This window comes from Lepisma saccharinum, chromosome 25, assembly GCF_977018435.1.
Source record: "Lepisma saccharinum chromosome 25, izLepSacc3.1, whole genome shotgun sequence".
NCBI lineage: Eukaryota > Metazoa > Arthropoda > Insecta > Zygentoma > Lepismatidae > Lepisma > Lepisma saccharinum.
Genome location: NC_139253.1, coordinates 41,561,540 through 41,584,263, shown reverse-complemented (window position 1 = coordinate 41,584,263; position 22,724 = coordinate 41,561,540). Strand labels below are relative to the sequence as shown.

The following is a 22,724-nucleotide window of genomic DNA, read 5'->3' as shown; positions in this document are numbered from 1 at the left end:
ATATGAAATTGCAAATTATACACACATTTTACGCTTACAACACAACTAAAAAAGTAACGGCACACAGAAAACTTATCTCCATCCGTCGTATTTAATATACGCAGTCTCTACAAATGGGAATACCACTAGGAAAACAGTGTGTAATGCTTGTTTTCTTCGTAGAAGTTCAGTCAAGGAAACGTTAAACCGTTCTCTGATCATTTGAGTTTTGTAGGTTATTGAATTGGTAGTGTGCAGTAACATTCATGTACCTATATTGTACATCGAAAATGTCATCACTTGTAGGGTGGTACGTGGTTGACCACCCTTGTTATCAGGTACGAGTTCGGCTCGGCATGGGTGTTTTTCATCATTTTTTTCTTCATCTTCGCGATTAGTCAAAAGTGGAGGACAAGTGACATAAAAATAACGAAATTCAAATAGTGACCACTTGTAGCTTGAATGAAGAGGTGCTGCTGGCTATCTGCCACGTGCATCCTGGATCTTGTCCAGAACTTACTTGGTCATCGAACCAAGAAGCTCTTCACATATACCACTTGGAAAGCTTAATGACTTACTGTGGCTCTAAGTAAACATTGATTAACACACATAAAGTTTTCAGACCAAAATTCGATTAATTCTCTCTCCCTCTGTCCTCAAAGTGAGGGGCTGCTGGGGATGGTATCTCCCAACTAGCAAAATTTCAACAAGACATCCCCCAGCTGTCACCATCTTAAGCCCTCTAGCTAACCACAAGGCTCTACCAAACATCCGCCCCTCCTTTTTCACTTCAAGCACTGCGCTCTCGCTCTCTAACTCTCTCTCTCTCTCTCTCTCTCCCTCCCTCTCTCTCTCTCTCTGTATGTGTGTCTATAGCCCGTTGTGAACCTTTGCCTACTCCACATCATCCAAAAACCTTCCTCTTATGATTAGACTGTTCATACACAGTACTCAGAAAGTCGGAGCTATGAGTAATTTGGATCCTCATATGTGTATGTGTTATTTTGTACCCTCAAAATCCTACACAACAAGATGTGTCACGAGGAGCTGTCCGGTCTTCTCATCCACTCCCCAAACAACCTTGACCTCAGCAACTAATAATTACCATTTCAATTATTACATCTTTTGGTTTCTTAGCTAATGCACTGAAGTTACCTTATTATCAACTTCGACAATTGACTGTTCATCCAGTGTAACACATCTTTTCAAAGACAGACTTTTTTGTTCATTGTCATGTACGGTCTTCCCCTTGCAGAACTACAATTGTGCTGAAAGACTTTCTTTGTGTCCGATAATAACCAACGTACCCGCAATATTTCATCCATTTGACACGCACAACGGTGTTGAAAGATTCGTACAATGCTGACAGAAAGTGGGTGGATATTATCACGCTCAACGAATATATCATCCTCAATTTCAGCAGACGCCCTTGGTAAATGGATGATTGCCACCCTTTCCATCCGTCTGGTCAAGTAGAGGCGTCCTGTCGTACACGATCGTCCAGTCCACTCTTCTCTTTCGCCCGACACCTGATCCAGTTATTTTTTTCGTCTTTTCATGCAGTTAATGAGCGGAAAGCATATTGGCAGATATATAACGAAGAGATCCTCTGAAACCCACATGAAGAATATTACGTCACCACAAAATACCCGTTTTTTACTTTGCAGCACATGTATATCGAATTTCTGTCCAATGAGCATGTGGTGAATGTTTAATGTGAACTGTGAACAGATGCTTAGTCAGTACGCTATAGAATAGGGAATTATCTAATATATGACATGGCTTAAAACCTAAATTCAACCGAAATTCATCCATATTTTATACCTAGAAACCAGTGGCGAAGCGTGGTCTTAAGGAGAAGGCAAGCAATGCAGTACTCCGAAAGGGGGGTGGGGGGTGTAAATAAATTATACAGCCCGTCGACCTAGTTTTTCTAGAAAAGGAAGGTCATTTTAAATAATAATAATATATCCCAAACTCCTCTCTCAACGGCCATCCTTCTTAGTTCAAATTCTTGGTCACGTTATTGATATAATAAAATACTTGCTATTACGTACAGTTTCCCGTACACAATTTGAAATATCCATGTTCGTTTTGGTACATTCACAACACACCAAACAAAAGAAAACACTCACTTGAACCACTCGTTCTTCCCACACAAATGGAAAATGTTCCGAAAAGCTCCGAAACTAACAGAAAAGTGATACCAACTTCGTTGTAAAAATTATTGTTCACGGGAGAGTAAAATAACTGACTTGAAGCTTAAAATTATATTAAGCGTTGTAATAATAGGTCATTAGAACAGGAAGAAAATGCGCTGTTTTTTGTTGTTGTTTTTTTGACAATGTATCATATTAATAAAAATAGTATTTTGAGTGTGATAGCATTTAGGACTTAACGTTTTTGCTATTTGCAGGTCTCAGAAGAGAGTTTCATTGCTTTCGTGACAAGTGTTATCGAAAAAATATCAGTTTATTGAATTTGTTTGTATAGAAACTCACGATAAACATCGTGTAAATTATTTGGTAGTTGTCAAAACTGGCGTGGCATTGCGATTTTAGATGAGAGAGGTGTGAGGCAGACAACAGCCACCAGCTGTTCTGCAGATTCCAGCGCTCTCCAGTGTCGGGGACATGATTGTCATTAAAAAGAAAACCTGAACGTCGACATTATTGACACGTTTTACAAATCGTGAAACTTAAAGTAATGCTTTAAAGTATGTTTACATGGAATTTGGAACAGTTATAATGATTTATTTCAATAATTCTGTGTTTATAATAAAGCAAATATTCAGAGTTTGGCGCTTGCCAACGGGCTGCTGAGAGAGTTTGCTGCCGTAAAATTTCGCGACATCGAGTGCGATAGAAACTAAATAAGACACTCAAAATTAAGTACATTAAATACTATTTTAATAGTGCAAGAAGTGCTTGCATTGCTTGTACTATATCTTCGCCACTGCTAGAAACCTACTAGAATCTCTTGATTTTGACTTCCAATTCCAGATAATTTTACAAATGTTTCCTTTGCTTAGAATATGCTTGTAATTAAATTCTACAACTGCCATATTGACTTTTAATCTTATTCAAGAAAGTACATGTGCGTGCTCACACGTATCACACAAAAGTTAATGTCTCTTTAAGTTCTTGGGGTGTATGGGGGTAATCCTTTCTAGAGACACCGAATGTCAACCTCATTTTCACATTATTGTCGACTAACGATGCTCTGACGCTTGTACTCAACAGCCAGTATAATCTTCTGTGGGGCCTGTGTTGTGTTCTTTTTGTGTGTGTTTTTTGAAATGTGAAGCAAAATAAAACAAATAAATTAATCAAACAATACAATAAGTCAAACGCATTCGACTAACATGAAACGTAGCCAAAATTAATTTTATACATATTTTGTTTAGGTAAATTTATTGGCATTTAAAGTGAGAAACGAGATTCAAGAACGATAATGACAATTACAACTCGAGACGAAATCGAAACAGGTATTTACGAGACCGAGACACTGACAATGCGTGTGAATGTGTGTGTGTGTGTGAGAGAGAGAGAGAGAGAGAGAGAGAGAGAGAGAGAGAGAGAGAGAGAGAGAGAGAGAGAGAGAGAGAGAGAGAGAGAGAGAGAGAAGGGGGGTGCGTAGACTAAATAGATTTCCCCATTTAATAATAATTTTACATTGTGTTAAGAGCTAGCTTTGGGAAAAAGGGATTTCTATCTAAATGATAAATTCCTATAATTACTAATTATATACCACAACAATTTCTAAAACCTTCTTTTCAGATCATATATCTTAGATTCATTCTTCAGCGGCCACCCTTAAAGGAATATATTAGTGACTGATCACTTGTCCTTGCATTTTCTACATCGTTTCTACTATTGAGAGATATACAGATTGAACCAAAAGTAGGCGGACAGTAAGTGGAATAGGTTTTGTGTTATAATGAACACAATTGTTATAGTGTTTAACCCTAACTATAAACCTCTACTGTAGAGGTTTTGTGAATTGCTTAATTCTGCTGAAGCTCTTCTTCTAGACTTTTGGGGACTGTGAACAAATGCTTCGCAACAAGTTGTTTCTGATCCTTTGAATCAGTGGTATCAAATTTCTGACGAATGCGGTAAATGGTTTGTCTCTTTGGGGCTTGAGTACCAAATGTTATAGTATAACCCTAACACAAACCCTATTCCACCTACTGTCCACATACTTTTGGTTCACTCTGTATATTTATTGTATGCGTATAAGTAACACGGCAGAGGTACGGGGTTCGAATCCCAGCCTGGGCATGAGTGTTCGATTTGAGTGTCAATTCATTAATTTCATCATATCACCACCCATCATCATCGTCGCGATTAGCCAAAAGAGGTAGGAATGCGACGTTAAATAACAAAAATCAAAATAAGAAATATAGTAATGTCTTAAAAGTATCTGCTTTCCTGAAACAAATTAGTTGATCAAGCTTGGCTCTTTGGTAATATGATTTATTTCCTTTTCGGTTATTTTAAGTTGATGTACTTCTCTAGTTAAGATGAGGACCCATACATACCGAGGATTCGAAACTAGGACCCCTGGTGTCGTAGTGCACGACTCTAACCGCTCCTCTTGGCGTTAAATGAATCAGCGCCGAAATGCATTTCCCAATACTTCAGAGGTGTGGCAGGTGCGAGATTCGCGAAAAATTACCTCACTTAAATCCGACTTGAGAGAAACATGCATTGCACAGGTGCCTGTATGCGTTTGGCATTAAGCTCTCCGGCACGATTGGACTCTTTTAATTTCCACGGTGCGTTCCTCTGGCACAATCCAAATACCCTCAGCGTTTCAAGGAGCGGCAACCATACTCCAAATTCCCTCCCGCGGCTGCCTCTCCCTCCCGTTCACCGAAAGGTAGATTTTGTTTTCGTGATGCAAGCCGTGGTCACGAATCAATCTGCGGGCAAGTAACGCCGATCTCCGAAGGGCCCAGAAAGAAGATGGAACCTCTTGATTTATAGAAAGGATGGTGCAAGAGACCGGCGTGAGGTTGGCGGTCTTCTTTTGCAGACAGATCTGTATCATTTGCGCAACAGACCCCAGCGTGCACACCCTCCAGCTTTCTAACCCACTTACCACCGACGGACCTTGCTCACGGATGAGCTTTGCGGATGGCACAGCGGCGACGGGCTTCCTGGTACGAGGATTGACTCGGGAAGGTCGTCCGGATGTTGTACCGCAAGTACATCATTTTGATTGTACTTGTGGAGAAATCAAGAAAGATGTCCTTGCTGTAGATGTCCGTCGCCGAGGAACCGTTCTCTCGCTACCGGCGACTCCACAAAGTGGACTGGGCACGAATTCCCAGATGAAAGGAAGAGTGATGAGGGGAATGGGAGGAGGAAGACGAGGGCGTGACTTTGCCCTCCAAGCCTTTATGCCCTATTTTTTATTCCACTTCCGTTTCGGTAGCCAAAAACTGGATGAAAGTATAAAAGGGACTTGAACGTGAAGCAAAAAACAGTCGGTCTTCAGTGTTAAACTCGCAACGATTCATGGAAATGAAGGTGAGTGGTCGATAAACATTACGTATTGATATAGTCTGATACAACCCAATTAGCAGCAATGCAACACCATTTTATAGATTTCAGAACTTGTGCAAGAAGTTGTTGCTACAAAAGTATATTTATGAATAAGTAATATTCAGGTTTAAACTCAACATGGGAATCTAATAATCTTGAATCCCTCGTGTATCGAATGTTAACTTTGTCAACTAAGCATTCGGGGTCCCGGGTTCGATACCGGAGTAGACACATTGCACAATGATTCGGATGCCACTGTAAACTGTGGGTTCAGTTCCGATTATCCTATCTGTGCATAAAGTGAACTTAAAACAACAATTCAATCAAGTCAACTAATCATTCAGGTAACCCGTTATGTTACTTGTTTCTTGCTAATGATAGCATAGAATTATTTTCATAATACTCGAATGATTATTAAGTTACTTTCTGGCCAGAATCGAACCACCTGCTCCTGAATGTCTTCGAAACTTAGCGAACAATAAAGACTTGTCCTGGACTCTCACCCTGGTTTGCTGTATAACAGTTCGTTACAGGATATGAGCTCCAGCCTTCGTGCCAATTTTGGCTATTCGAAAAGATGAATATAAATGTTGAGTTGAGTTGGTGTTTTAAGTCCACTTTAAGATGAAGATAAATGATGATGTGATACGCTCACAAAGAACACTCATGTCCAGGCTGGGATTCGAACCCGAGAACGAGCCTTATTTTTCACGAGGTTCAAGCTATAGGATATACAGGGGATGGACAAAAATATGGAAACACCTGCGAAGAAAAGCCGGAATGTTGTAGCTAATAAGGTGCAGCACCGCCTTTAGCTTCCAAAACAGCCTGCAGTCTCCGAGGAATGGACAAATACAAGTCCTGGATGGTGGATAATGGGATCTTGCACCATTCTTCATTCAAAACATGGTCACAATCCTCTTCAGTGTCCTTCTGTCTCTGTCACTCTGTGTACATCCACGCAGGTGTTTATCTGATGATGTCTTTCCGGACACACTATTGTATCATCATGATCTTGGATAGAGTCCCTCAGAGGCGCCTGTAAGGCGGGTACCAAAAATTTGTCCTCTTTGAAACACTGTCAGCTCAGACATGATTCAGTATCAACTGCAATGCACGCTATCTACAGTGCAACTGTCGACTCCTACCTGGCCGACAGGGTCCTATCTTACGGCGCAAAACAAAAGAATGTCGCACCGCGTCCGATTCAAATGGAAAAATTGCATCAATATTACCCGTTCCGATGTCGTGGTGTTTCCATATTTTTGGCAATCCCCTGTGTCATGTATGCATTAGAAAATATCGTATTTTGATATCTATCGTACTGAGGATGGTTAAAGCAATCTGGTTCTATCTTATATTTTGCCGCCCTCCGTGACGGATTGGTTAGCACAGCGCGCTACGATGCCAGGGGTCTCGGATTCGATTCCCGACATGGGTGTTCTTTGCGAGTGTCCCTTCATCAATTTCATCATATCATCACTCATACTCATCTTCGCGTTTAGCCGAAAGTATCAGAAAAGTAATCAATCAAACTCTAATATCATTCTCTTTACGTAGGGTATTTTACCTGCAGTTGCAACACTCTTATACAAGTGGAGTTAGGCGCTACGCTATCGGGGAGACCTTTGCAAATTACAAATTCAGCGGAATAGTTAATGTTTGTGATAGTGGGATCCTATTAGTGGGACTGGAAGTCACATTATAATCAGAGTTTAAGCTATAGAAAATCGATGTGGCAAAATTATACTTGAAGATCTTGTAATGTTAGAAAGTTTAAGGTGGCACAATTGATGAATGTGTAAAGCTTCCCAACTAACTGAAGAAAACTACAATTTTTCAATCTGAATTATATACATATATTTCAAATGACAAATTGTTTCAAAACTATTGAACAGATTGGAAAGGAAATAGAAATGGGATTGTGAAGTTTTCGAATTTTGTTCACCTTATGCTGCTATGCTGCAGCAAAGTGACAAACTCAACAAATCCTTTACGTAATATGTAAATGACATTTTAGCTGTAATTGGCAAAGTTGCTAAAAGCTGTTTCACCAAAATTACTATCTTACTCTCTCTCTCATTGACACACATGCACCCCCGCACCACACGCATACAGTGAAACTTAATTATGCTAATCACTACTGAAAGGTACCGCTCGACACACGACACTGTTTGCCTTGGAGGGGAGATTGTCCGAGGGGGAGCTTTTATGTTTACATGCACGCAAGCAAGCAGGAAATATTCATTGACGATTAAGCACACACAGGAGATGTACTACGTAGAAATTTTCAGCGAAAAATGCAGGCTCGACCAGGACTCGAACACGGGTCTCTGGCATACCGTGCCATTGCTCTAACCACTGAGCTACCGAGCCGGCCTGGCCTCGATTCCACGCAGGTAAAACATCGATAGCGAAAAATCAGGCGAGGCCAGGCCGGCTCGGTAGCTCAGTGGTTAGAGCAATGGCACTGTATGCCAGAGACCCGTGTTCGAGTCCTGGTCGAGCCTGCATTTTTCGCTGAAAATTTCTACGTAGTACATCTCCTGTGTGTGCTTAATCGTCAATGAATATTTCCTGCTTGCTTGCGTGCATGTAAACATAAAAGCTCCCCCTCGGACAATCTCCCCTCCAAGGCAAACAGTGTCGTGTGTCGAGCGGTACCTTTCAGTAGTGATTAGCATAATTAAGTTTCACTGTATGCGTGTGGTGCGGGGGTGCATGTGTGTCAATGAGAGAGAGAGTAAGATAGTAATTTTGGTGAAACAGCTTTTAGCAACTTTGCCAATTACAGCTAAAATGTCATTTACATATTACGTAAAGGATTTGTTGAGTTTGTCACTTTGCTGCAGCATAGCAGCATAAGGTGAACAAAATTCGAAAACTTCACAATCCCATTTCTATTTCCTTTCCAATCTGTTCAATAGTTTTGAAACAATTTGTCATTTGAAATATATGTATATAATTCAGATTGAAAAATTGTAGTTTTCTTCAGTTAGTTGGGAAGCTTTACACATTCATCAATTGTGCCACCTTAAACTTTCTAACATTACAAGATCTTCAAGTATAATTTTGCCACATCGATTTTCTATAGCTTAAACTCTGATTATAATGTGACTTCCAGTCCCACTAATAGGATCCCACTATCACAAACATTAACTATTCCGCTGAATTTGTAATTTGCAAAGGTCTCCCCGATAGCGTAGCGCCTAACTCCACTTGTATAAGAGTGTTGCAACTGCAGGTAAAATACCCTACGTAAAGAGAATGATATTAGAGTTTGATTGATTACTTTTCTGATACTTTCGGCTAAACGCGAAGATGAGTATGAGTGATGATATGATGAAATTGATGAAGGGACACTCGCAAAGAACACCCATGTCGGGAATCGAATCCGAGACCCCTGGCATCGTAGCGCGCTGTGCTAACCAATCCGTCACGGAGGGCGGCAAAATATAAGATAGAACCAGATTGCTTTAACCATCCTCAGTACGATAGATATCAAAATACGATATTTTCTAATGCATACATGACACAGGGGATTGCCAAAAATATGGAAACACCACGACATCGGAACGGTGTCCTGGTCGAGCCTGCATTTTTCCCTGAAAATTTCTACGTAGGAAATATTCAGTTTGATTTTGATTCCGAAAGCTTTAACATATTCCTCTATTCGTGTCTTCCCATTTCGCCGAATGGCCCAGAGGCGAATTATATCAGATTTCACATCTAAGTAAAATTTTCGGGGAAAGGGGAATTCCCGATTTGCCGAATCCACTTTCGCCGAATATTTTGAATGAAGGAAATTTCAGGTGTTTGAGTCCAAAGCGCTTCAGTTTTTTGGAACGCTAGAACATCTGAGAAAACTCTGTGATAGCTGAGTCTGTTTCGTCAGTTGTACATCTTGCATGCAAAGTATCAAAGGCAGATGCTCCCCTTCCTGTTTTGTTTGCTTCCCAACAAGTGCAGCACTACCGCTCGTCCCGGTGGAAAATATAGTCGACGTGTTCCTCTTCCTGCAAGATGAAGCTCCGGAGGTGTTCAACAGCGATTCTTTCCATTACTACATGCTGGAAACTTGGGTCGACGACACATGTGCATTGCTCCCCTCGTAAATACACATCGATATCAATTTAAGAGATACTTAAGTCTTTAAAAATAATTGAATAATATTTAAAGTAATTTCCTATTGTATATAGAGTCAGAAATATTGTAGTAATAATTGGTACTCCAAATTTTCGTGTTATTACCTGGTCAGTTCATGGTTCTCCATTGATATGATGAGTTTTTGAGTTGGTTGAAATATTTTTTCCCTTCAGTTCCTGAAATTCCCCGGCAGAGGGAACATTCTCTCTGCTCAGAATTTTCGGTGAAATGGGATTCGGCAAAACGGAAATTCCCATTTCGCCGAAAATTTTGCTTAGGTGAGATATTTGTCTTTGGGGCATTCGGCGAAAGGGGATTCGGCGAAACGGGAGGTAACCCCTCTATTATGGCCGAATGTCTTGTAAATAATTAAATTAAATTAATTAATTGCTGGCATTTGTGTATGTACAGTAGCTTCTTAGATGGTTTTGACAAAGCCGCCCGTAGGATTTTTCTCAGAGTGAATAGCAGTGTTTTAAGTGGGAGAAACGTGAAACAATGATTTTCCCGAGTACTAGGATAACTAGCATATGCACTTAATCTACTGTCACGGCACTCCACGTCCATGTTTTTTACGTTACATAGTCACCATTTAAATTACATGAATGTTTTCCAAAATACTTCAGTGCACCCTGGCCCCCCTCTGCAGGCGCCCTTTGTTTCGATGTCATCGCTTACGCCATAAGGGCGGTATGACTTATTCAAAATTCTGAACAATACGAACAATTATAAAAATATACGAATATTTACAGTATAGTGAATTTTGGGTTAAGGATTACTGTCAGAAGTATTCTTGCTATACAGAAAGCGAACGGTGCACCTTAGAAGGTCCGCTAGTTTTAGCGAACTTGCGGTAGACGTGACGTCTTAAGAATTCGAGGCACGCAAGCAGGCCTATATTGGTTAGCTTATCGTAGCTATTTCCTTTGCTTCCGAAAATGGCTATCCCTTTTCGTGGGAGGAAAGGGGTGGGACACAGGTTTACAATAAATGAACTTCGTGCGGCTTGCTTGGAAATCTTTGCTGCTTCAATTTTTGTGAAGGATATGGGAACTGGGTTTCTTGGAATGTTCGTATCTTCCTCCTTTTATTGATTTCCCATAACTTGATTCATTTTTCAGCTGTGCTTTATCCTCTTCGTTTAAATTACATAAAAACTTGAGTCTCATTTTATCTTATGCGGTTCTGTTATGCTTCACTGTAGTACTTTTTTTTCTCCTACATTTTTTAAACTTCTATCTGTTTTAGTGTCACTGCATTTTTTATTTCTTCTTGAATAATAATCCTTGGACATGTCAACGAAATTCTAACCTAGATATACTACTATCTAATATCCATTCATTTACAAACCCAACCCTCTTTTAGTTATTAATTCAGTGTATCAGTAATGACATAAATTGTAAATCTTTCCCTTTTATTAAATTTCAGTCTCAATGGCTTAGTGACAAAACTTCAAACTAAAGTAATCCTTGAGTTTTGGATTCGAATCCTCGAATACACACTGAGGGATCACTGAATTAAGATTATTGAGGAGAATGTAGGTACAGAAGCGAGAGCACCAGCCGATCTCCTTGGCGAAATGGTTAGCACAGCGTACTACGACGCCAGAGGTCCCGGGTTCGGATCCCGGCATGGGTATTCTTTGTGAGTTTTCTTTCATCAATTTCACCATATCATCACTCCTCGTAATCTTCGCGATTAGCCAAAAGTGGAAGAAAAGCGAAGTAAAATAAACTAAATCAATCAATCAAGCGTGAGCACCACACGATAAAGTGTGAAGTAGCGGTGCTGTGCCGTATAATGTAAAATAACTAAAATGCAAATAACCCTATACGTGTTTTCTACACTAGTTAGACGGTCTCCACGACGGCGTAGCAGTAAAGCTGTTGCATTGCAATCAATAAGTTCCAGGTTCGATCTTCGGTGGAAGCACATTGTACAGTGGTTCGTATTCCTCTTTAAACTGCAGGTCTAGTCAAGATTAGCCTATCCGAGAATAAGTGGACTTCTAAATAACTTAAACACAAGCTTTGTCAAACGAGGATGCCTGGGAACCATCATACATCCCATTAGATCATGAGTAACTGGAGACATTCATAGCATCTTGCAGATGTGAACTAAGAGTAAAAAACCTTACCTAACCTTCTCACCTAAGCTTATAATTCCGGGAATACAAATGTGAATAGGTTAGTTAGGTTTGGTGTTCTTGGTGTAGCTTGCACAGCAGATGATCAATATGGGATGATTTGACAGTGACAGCTGACATATCCAAGTTGCTAAAGCTGCCTGTAGATGCTGTGATTAGATCCCTTCATCAGCACATCGGGGAGAACTGTTCGGTCTGGTGTCGAAGCTTTGAATTGTTGAAAGAAAATGTTGTCTGATGACTCACGATATCGTTCGCATTCTTCAGATAGTCGTGTCGGTAATTGGAAGGCAACAGCTTGTATGCAGGTGCACGATTGCAATGTGCACAGTCGATAGTGGCAACCGATTGCATGAGACGTTTTGTAGGCACGATCTAAGACCCTCTGAAACCTGTGGATGTATAATACTACATAGAAGCTCTCGAAGTTCATGCACCTTACAGTGTTGCTAATTCAACCAGGTAGATGCACTAAGTCAACGGGCTTACGAAATACGGGCATGGTTGGAAGAAAACAATGATGTTTTCCACTAGTTTGACAGCTCTTGACATCTTCTGAACTCAATCCTGAACAGCCGGCGTTCTTACTGGATACACCACCACAACAGACCACCATTCGGTTCACAAACATCTCGTGAAATTCTGCCATTGCGAGTACGTGCCATTGTAATGGTAACCGATGATCTCACGCGGTATTATTACGGCTTCAAAATTCAGTGATTAATCATCGTACATGTTACTGCTCCTTTTATCATTTACCCCACTCGCATTACCGCTGTCAACTCTGGCGAACCTTGACACACAGCAGCAGTTGTGAATAGTCCTCCTTCCTTAGTGATACTATCTCTAAAATAAGATCGTCCCTTTCTGGTGCCACTTCTAACGTCCAACATTTGGATACAAGTCGTCACAAATTTAGTCTGCTACTCCATGTCTCGGGAACATGAGACTCTATTTAACTTGCAAGGCTTTCTGATAATACAACACTAATTTTAGAGATTAGACAAAGTGTATGAAATTATATATATATATATATATATATATATATATATATATATATATATATATATATATATATATATATATATAAGTTTACAATAACCTACAGATTGATATTCGTTGTTTCAGGCTAGTCACTTATCGCCCGAATGGATGAAAAGATCAATTCTTAAAAAGATTTCAAGCAGTACGAACACTAAAACACAATAACATTAAAATTAGCGTTGTGCAATTCGCACAAATAACACGAACGTTTATGTAAGTAATTACTCCAGTACTTTCACGTATCGCCAAGAAGAAAAAAAACACATTCATCCATTCATACTTTGGTGGCTCAGTCGGTAACGCGTCTGACTACCATGCTAAAGGTCCCGGGTTCGATCCCCGGCCGGTTCAAATCCGGGAACTTTTCTAACGATGGAAGCGGCTCCGGCGCCCACCCAGCGTCGAATAACATGGGTACCTGGGGGAAACCCTTTGGGGTAAAGGCGGTCAGGGGCGTGATGCTGATCACATCACCCCCACTCACGACCGGATCAAGAAAGTGTGGGGCGTTATCCCCACACCCCCTATACGCCTTCATGGCGTGGTGCTATGCACAGGGGAGCACTTTACCTTTACCTTTATACCAGCTCTACAACAAGTGTCCCAAAAATAAGTCATAATATAACATGATGCTGTTACATCAAATTACAAATTTTGAAATTATACGGTTTTCATATATCTACATCAATATCATGCAAAATGTAAAATTGATAATAAATACAATTGTTATATCTGGTGACTATATCAAAATAGAAAAAAAACATAAACACTGTTCTTGATCACCCTTTAAGTCTTGTTTATTCCCGTTTTCTTTGTTTCTCGACCCGCCCAGGTAGTAATATTCAGGCGGGTCTATTCCCTTGATCTGGCGAGTTGGAAGTCTGACATCAAAACTGGCAAGTTATGATGCATTTCAGAATATTGATGTTCAATTAACGGCTTTACCGTCTAAGTATAGTTGTATGTGATATAATTAATATTAGTTGAAATAACAAACGTTTTATGAAAAATCGTAACATGTCAACAAATATCACACCTTAAACGCTCAGGTTAGTTACACACTTCTCTGAAGTATTTGGAAGAAGATTACTTGGTGCGTATCCATCTACTCAAAATTTAAGTTTCAGTCGAAGATATGGCGCTGTGTTTATATATATTTTAAGTGGATGTAAGAGCATCGCATTCAGCGATGCTGAATGTCAGCAACCTGAACGGATTTCGAGGTTGTTACTCTTCAGAAGACAATGAGAATGATCTATGGAGAATGCAGGTCGCAGGTCATTGTCAAGAAACCAGTTCTGCAAAAGGATCCTCTCATTCGTATCTTACGCAATTTGAGACAGTGATAGATGATGATAGTGACAATGAGAGAGACAGCCATGGCAATTCTTCCAGGTTAACAATGGATTGTGTTTTTCTAGATGTGACCTACAAAGCCATAGTTATATTCCTAGTGTTTACTGCCTTTAGTTTTGGATTAGTTTAAGGTAAAGTACTGATGAAACAATACCTGTCAACTATCCACTTTTCTCACGTTCACATAACTGACTTGCAACCATGATTTAACACTTTGTATTACTTCATGGCCTTCTTATGGTATTGCTCTTCGATACGAACATTCTTAGAATCACAAGATGAACACAGACAAGTGGATGGAAGATTGAAACAAATTGATTCAAATGTGTGTTATATTAATTTATTATCAATATACAGAAGATAAAAAAAAACTTATGCTATCAAGTTTTGATACATGCCATAACTTCTACGTTACACTATTTTTATGCGGCATTCCATTGTCAAGTGTGGAACACGCGGACTACATTTTTGATATTAAAGTAACTATTCTACTGATAGTTAAACGACATTTTTCGTACAGTTTCTGTGCAAATTAAATATGAAATTTAACACTGTTGATTAAACATTACCATTCAAATACTTTCCCAGATTTGTAGCTATGAGTGAACATTTTTGTGTCACGGGTGAGATAGAAGAAACATTGTTTGTTTACTTAATAAGAAATTTATTTTAATTTCTGTGAATTGTCAAATGATGAAAAATAAATGATTTAAGACAATGAGAGAAGGTAATTGACCTTTGAATATTCTAGTAGAGTTGAAGGGGAAATGTAAAAAATGGAAAAACATTTTTCTTTTGGTGTCACGGGTGGAACACAATACAAAATGCAAATTAATGTTAAATTAAACGAACAATTTGTAAAATACCTTCTAACTTAATTATGTATAATACTTGAATTTTTATGCAAATGACAATTTTAGATTGTTTGCTCACAAGATAGGATAAAGTTAGACAGCATTTCATTTAATTTTAAAAATTGAGGTTCAGGGGCACTTTCACAAGGAATGCACGTGATATGAATCATGTAATACAAATTATATGCCTTTTATTCATGTTAATTCTTTATTTCTAACTGACTAACTAACTAACTCTCTAGCCTTCTTGAACCCGAAGGTTGATGGCTGCAGCTACACAGGCCTTCCATTTGTCCCTGTCCTGAGCAAGATCTATATACTCTTTTCCATCACTACCGATTTCCTTTAGGTCCATCTCAACGTTGTCCCTCCATCTTCGTCTTGGTCTTCCTACTGGTCTCTTACCATCAGGTGTCCCAACATGAATCCTCTTCTTTCCTCTGCCATTCATGCCACATCGCCTGCCCGTTTAAGTTTTCTTGATTTAATCATTCTAATAATATCTGGGCATGAATACAAATTATGTAACCTTATCCACTCGCATCCCTTTTAGGTCCAAATATTTTCCTAAGGATCTTATTTTCAAATACTCTCAATTTATGTTCCTCTTTCAATGCAAGGGACCAAGTTTCGCATCCATATAATAATACAGGCAAAATTACTGTTTTGTATATTTTAACTTTTAGTTTCTAAGATATTAAATGAGACGACAGAAGTTTATGAAGAGAAACGTAACATGCATTTCCTGAATTAAGCCTGCTTTTTGTTTCCTCTTTAATATCATTTTCATTTGTTGGTACGTATTCCTCCTACGTACTTGAATTTGAAAACTGGTTCAAACGAGTTGTTATCAATAATTAGATTTTGATTATTACCTAACACTTGGTTTCGGCCTGTAAGCATATATATATCTAGTTTTCTCTTTGCTAACTTCCAAACTTATCTCTTTAGCTGTTTTGACAAATATTTAGCATTATTCTTAATTGTCTTTACATCATCTCCCAGTAAGTTTATGCTAACATCTGAGTCACACCATTTAATTTTAGTCCTTCGTTAATTTTTTTTACCTTCCTAACAGCGCATTCTAAGGCAAATTGAAGAACAATTAAGATAATGCATCTCCTTGTTTTAACCGATCATGTATTGTAAATTTGTCAGACATATTAATATCCATACGAATTTTACTTTCTGTTTCACTGGTGCATACTTTTATCATATTAACAAGCTTCTTAGGTATTCCAAACTCGACTATATGCGTATTATATAATTTATCTCTTTTGACTGAATCATAAGCTTTTTTAAAATTAATGAATAGCTGTTGTAATTTTTTATTATATTCTCACTTTTTTCTCAGGTGTCTGTCTGATGTGAAAAATTTGATCTGTTGTTGATTTGTTACTTTTTAATCTACATTGATAATCACCTATAATTTCATTAGCATATGGGGTTAGTTAGATAATATTTTATATGTTGTTGAGAGTAGAGAAATTCCACTGTAATTATTGCAGTTCATTTTATCACCTTTTTAAAACACAGGAACAATTATGGATTCTTTCCACTGTTGAGCGATTTCTTCTTTATTCCATATTAAACAAATTAATTTATGAATTTGATATATTAACGAATTCCCACCATATTTAATTAACTTAGCTGGTATTAAATCAATGCCATGTGCTTTGTTATTCTTTAGCCTTTCAATAGCATCTTTAACTTCAGTCAAGTTAGGTTCTGGAACTAAAGGTTCTGCTGTGTGTACTTCATTTACTTCTGATCTATTTCTTACATGAACATTTAAAAGGTCATTAAAGTAGTTCTTCAATCTAAGTAGTATGATTGACTGTATTATAAACTCGATAAATGATGAGCCCCTCTCAAGCAGATTTGTCTACACTTAAAACTAGCTCAACATGAGCATATGAGCTTTTTGCTCAAGTGTGGAACCCTGTCTAATCCAAGATTTTTGTAAAAATGCCCTCGGGAATTTCCTGTGAAATGATGAGCCCCCTTAGATTGATTTGCCCACACTTACAAAAGTTGCATCAGCCAGATTTTTATCCATAAGCTTGTTAAAAATAAGCTTTTTTTGATATTGTTTTGGACATACTTAAAATTAAGCCAAAAACCCATACCTACCCACACATATTTACTTCCGGTTTAAGTTTAATTGGATACCAGGTTCAATTTGTTTATCTAATATTAAAACAATGCAATTCTTCTAGAATTGCTCTGTGACCCTCTCATTTCTTACATCATATGTTTGCATGTTTCAAGTGATTCTCCTCTGTGTTAGTGTTTGTTTAGATCAAAGTGATTAATATGCACAATTCCCGACACGGTAGTATTGAACTTTTGCTTTGCATGTTTCAAGTGATTCTCCTCTGTGTTAGTGTTTGTTTAGATCAAAGTGATTAATGTGCACAATTCCCGACACAGTAGCATTGAATTTTTGCTTTGCATGTTTCAAGTGATTCTCCTCTGCGTCAGTGCTTACAGAAATTTCCGAGTATTGAAGCTTTGCGTGCAAACAAAATTGCATCAGCCAGTATTGTGAGAGTGGCTGAGGAGAACAGATGTGTTGTTACAGTGCTTCTCATACTTACAGGCCTGTTTGGTTTAATATATAATTATTCATATTAAATATATTTCAGATATATTGAACAATAAAAAATCTGATATTTGTTACATCCAGCTTGTTTGTTGTAATCTACTCTTATTTAGAGTCAGGCTTATATCTGTCCCAGCCTGTTATACAAAAAATCAATACATAACACAGTGCTAGGTCATTGCCATTCTAGACATGCATGTCCGTGCAGGTATTTGTGGAAGGTCAGTTTAGATCAATATTTATTCTCTTTTTCCACTTGTAGGCTATTGGCTTTACAACCTGTCATAATAAGCATAGAGTTTTGATTTAAAACCCAAAAAATTTTATATAATAAACCGAGGATAAAAATTAATAATATTAACATATTAAATATACACAAGAAATATACAAAGCACACAGCTGAACCCAACTGATATTTTTATTAAGTATAAAGTTTTGATTTGAACCCCAAGAAATTGTATATAATAAACAACAACAAAAATGCCGAATCAAAAATATTGCAATCAGTGTAATAAGAATATATCCAGCCCCAATTGGGCCAGACACCAAAGGAATTGTAACCAAGACAAATGCAGAACTCCCATTAAAATATGTCCTAAATGCAATAGAAAATATAGCATGGAATATTTCACATATAAACATAAAGGTACTTGCTCTGTACAATAATGGGGGAACCCCCGAATGTATCCTAACCTCCACCCGCATACATTCGAGGGTATGCGCATGTCCCAGTGCCTCTGATATAAACTGGGACGGCAGTTGCTCGTATTACGGTTCACCCATTATTGTTGCACACACTACCTTTATTTAAATTAGCCTTTACTACAGTACACATATATATATAAAACAAATATAAGAAGAGAGAAAAAAAAAATAATAATAACAGAAAAGAAAATATATAAGACACATACATATACATGGTTCCCAATACAGTGATTTGATTATTATATGTAAATTACAAGTCACAAATTACACATTACAGTATTGTTAGTGGTCTTCACAGATACCAGCACATAGTTATATTTTAGTATAATTGGGTCATTTTTATTTAGTTATGTTTATTTTATTTCTTTTCACATTCTTTTTTTCTTGTTTTATGTATGCACTGTGATCCGGATTCCGGACTCCCGGAATCTATAGTATGCTTGCTCTGTACAGTCATCAACATTGCCCTCACAACCATCTACATCTGGTCTGAAAAGGAAGCATGAAGCACCTGTTAATGCTGGACCGGCAAAACAGCCACGCTATGAACCACCTATCCATAGCAGTTTTAATAGCCAATTAAGGGATTATCGGTTTGTATCAGAGCCAAGATGTGACATTAATAATTTTTTGAACAGTATAAATCCTGATGTACAGGCAATTCTAAATGCACAAAATGGCTCTTATAAGCTGTCCCTCAAATTGTTTACACAATATAAGAAACCAAATGGCACAAAATTTACACAGCCCCACATAACAGAAACTGTACCGGTATATTCAAATGCAAATTCAGACAAAATAATAAGCAGTTTGATAGATCAATTGAATATTAAACACTCTGAATTTGCTGGAAAAGAGTCTGGATGGAGCCTATGCGGATCTCCACACAAGTTATATGTTAATATTTCTGAATTCAGCCCATTACAAGGATCTACATATTTGCCGTTACCTGCCAATATTAAAAACAAAAAAGCCGTGGTTAATATTGAAAATAATGATGATAAATGCTTTTTGTGGTGTATTTTAGCTGCTTTGTTTCCAGTTTCAAGGAATCCTCAGAGAATAAATTATTACAAACAACATGAACATATTTTTAATGAAGCAATGGAGGGTTTAGAATATCCAATGTCTGTTCAGAATATTGATAAATTTGAAAAAAAGGCCAGGAATATCAATGATAAACAATTATCTTTTAATGTATTTACTTGTTCTACTGGCCGTGGCAATTGCTTGATAGCACCTCTCAGAATCAGTACATTTGATGATGATTCTGCTGTTCCGATTGATCTGCTCTTAATTGAAGGGGATGGCACATATCATTACACTCTGATACATAATCTTGAAGCTTTAGTGAGAACACAACTAGACAAATCCAATACAATATTAAAGTTGTGCAGAAGATGTTTAACTGTATTTGATGGTCAAAAAATGGTGAATGGGGTTCGGGAAGAGAATGCAGAAATTGCCAAAAACAAGTTAATTGAGCATCTGAAATACTGTGGCAACTATAAACCTGTTCATATGGTGATGCCAATGCCAAGTGAAAATGCAAAATTCAATAAGTTTGAAGCCTTGTTGGAACACCCAGCATATATAGTCTGTGATTTTGAATCAAATCTCAAACCTTTTGCATTTTGTAGCCCAGATCCTGAAGAATCTTCAATTACACCATACCAGCTACATGAACCTTCCAGCTTTTATTATGTGATTGTACAGGATGGTGTAGTTAGTAAAAAAGATTCATACATGGGAGCAGATGCCATCAAAAAATTTGCACATAGAATAGAAAATGAGTGCCGTGACATAGCATCTAATGTCTTATTAAAATCAAAACCCATGTTGCCTTTAACAGAGAAACAGATTGAAGATTTCAACAATGCAGAAAAATGCCCGGTATGTGATTCTGAATTTTCAGATACAAAAATCAAGGTGAAACACCATTCCCATACAGATGGTAAATTCAAAATGGCCCTGTGTAATAGCTGTAATACTAAGATCCAGAGACCAAAATTTATCCCTATAATTTGCCATGGAGCATCCAATTATGATTTTCATCATCTGATCAGATATGAGGGGTTTGACAAGCAGAATTTAAATATTTTAGCTGAAAATGATGAGAAATATATTGCTATTAGCAAAATAATTAAAGTTAATGGTGTTCCTATTCACATAAGATTTCTTGATTCTTACAGAATTTTATCGGCTAGCCTGGCTACACTGGCCACTCAATTATCTGATGATCAATTCAAAATCACATGTGCTTTGTTTCCAAATCAGGACCTGAAATTAATTAGGCGGAAGGGGGTATATCCATATGATTATGTTACAGATTTTTCTAAATTTGATGAGTGTGCTCTGCCACCACAACAAGAGTTTTACAGCAAAATCAGAGGATCTGGAATCACTGATGATGATTATCACCATGCCCAGTTGATGTGGAACAATTTAAAATGCCAGACATTTGGTGATTATCACATGGCATATTTAAAACTTGATGTGACCCTCTTAGCTGATATACTTCAAGCATTCAGAAAATCTTCTATGCAAAATTATGAACTGGATCCAATGTATTTTTACAGTGCTCCGGGGCTAGCATGGTCTGCAATGTTTTTAAACACTAAAAAGCAATTGGATCTTATCCAAGATCAAGATATGTATCTGTTTATGGAGCAATGTATAAGAGGAGGCATGGTGCAATGCTCTCAGAGATATGCCAGAGCAAATAACAAATATATGCCTGATTATGATCCAGCACGGTCATCAAATTATATATTGTATGTGGATGCAAATAGCTTGTATGGTTATGCTATGATGGATAAACTGCCATATGCAGGGCTTGAATGGGTCGAAGATTTTAATATTGAGAATCTTAAGGATTTTGATGACAGTAACTATGGCCTCTTCTTAGAGGTTGATCTGACAATTCCTGATGATTTACACAACAAATTTTCTGATCTGCCCCCAATTCCCGAGGTTCAGTGCTCACCTGGCTCTAAACAGAAGAAATTGATGATGACACTGGAGCCAAAACAGGGTTATGTCATATATTACAAAAACCTCCAGTTCCTGATGCATCATGGTGTCCAAGTGAGCAAAGTTGGCAAAGTTTTGAGGTTCAGGCACTTAAAATGGTTGAAGCCATATATTGATACAAACACAGAGCTTCGAACATCTGCAAAAAGCCAATTTGATAAGGCCTTGTTTAAACTGATGGTCAATTCTGTGTATGGCAAAACTATTGAAAATGTCAGAAAACATACCGATGTTAAAATAATTACTGACCCCAGCCTGAGCAAAAAATTGGTTGCAAAGCCTAATTTCAATTATAGAAGAATTTATGATGAAAATATGGCACTTTTCAACATGAAAAAAACAAAAATTAAGTTTGATAAACCTATTTATGTAGGGGCTGTGATATTGGAATTGGCCAAATTACACATGTTAAAATTGTATTATGATGTGCTGAAACCTTTTTATGGTGATAGTGTAAAACTGATGTACATGGATACAGATAGTTTTGTTCTTGATATTCAAACAGAAGATATTTATAAAGATATGTCACAGCCTGAATTGCTTGAATATTTTGATACCAGTGAACATACAAGAATTCAACCCCACAACAAAAAGGTGCCTGGCAAGTTAAAAGATGAGACACTTGGTGATGTTATTGTGGCATTTGCTGGGTTAAGGGCCAAGATGTACAGTTTTGAAACATGTAGTGGTGCTGTTGCCAAAAAAGCCAAGGGCATTGGCAGAGTGACTGTTGACAAAGAGCTTGAATTTGAGGATTACAAAAATTGCCTCAAATCATGTAGCACAATCAGAACATCAGAATCCAGAATTCAGAGTGTGGATCACTTATTGACTAGCAATATTGTAAGAAAAGTGGCTCTGGACCCACATGATGATAAGAGATGTATTTTATCATGTGGCATACATACTCTACCATGGGGTCATTGTGATTTGAAAAGTGGGAATCAATGCCCAAACACAGAGCATGATTTGAAATAAATAAACATGCCTATGAACTTATTTGGGTTCAAAAAACGGGCTATTATGGACCTGCCAACACCACAAGCCTCTTCTGATATAATATCTAAACTAAGTGCTTTGTTAATTACACTGGTCTACATATGAATTTTTTTTTCTGCTGACTTAGATATTTTAACTGATTCTATATAATTTGAGGTCGCCGATTTCAAATATGTAGTCAGAAAAAGTGTATCACGTCACAATTTTTCACAAATCACATTTGAAAATTTTCACAATATTATAATACTGGGCTAAACTCCAACAATTTTCCATATAGATATCTGCACATAATGAAATTTCTTTTT

The 22,724-nt window shown here is 37.7% G+C and overlaps 1 protein-coding gene across 1 annotated transcript in view; it reads left to right on the top strand.

Annotated features, from left to right (window-relative positions):
• Positions 1-5,482: 5,482 nt before the first annotated feature.
• LOC145978636 (uncharacterized) overlaps positions 5,483-22,724 on the top strand; it is a 31,067-nt gene continuing 13,825 nt past the window's right edge. Inside the window, exon 1 of the mRNA XM_083111390.1 lies at positions 5,483-5,516. Coding sequence (XP_082967516.1) covers positions 5,505-5,516 — 12 coding nt within the window. The 5' untranslated portion in view covers positions 5,483-5,504. The remainder of the gene's footprint in view (positions 5,517-22,724) is intronic.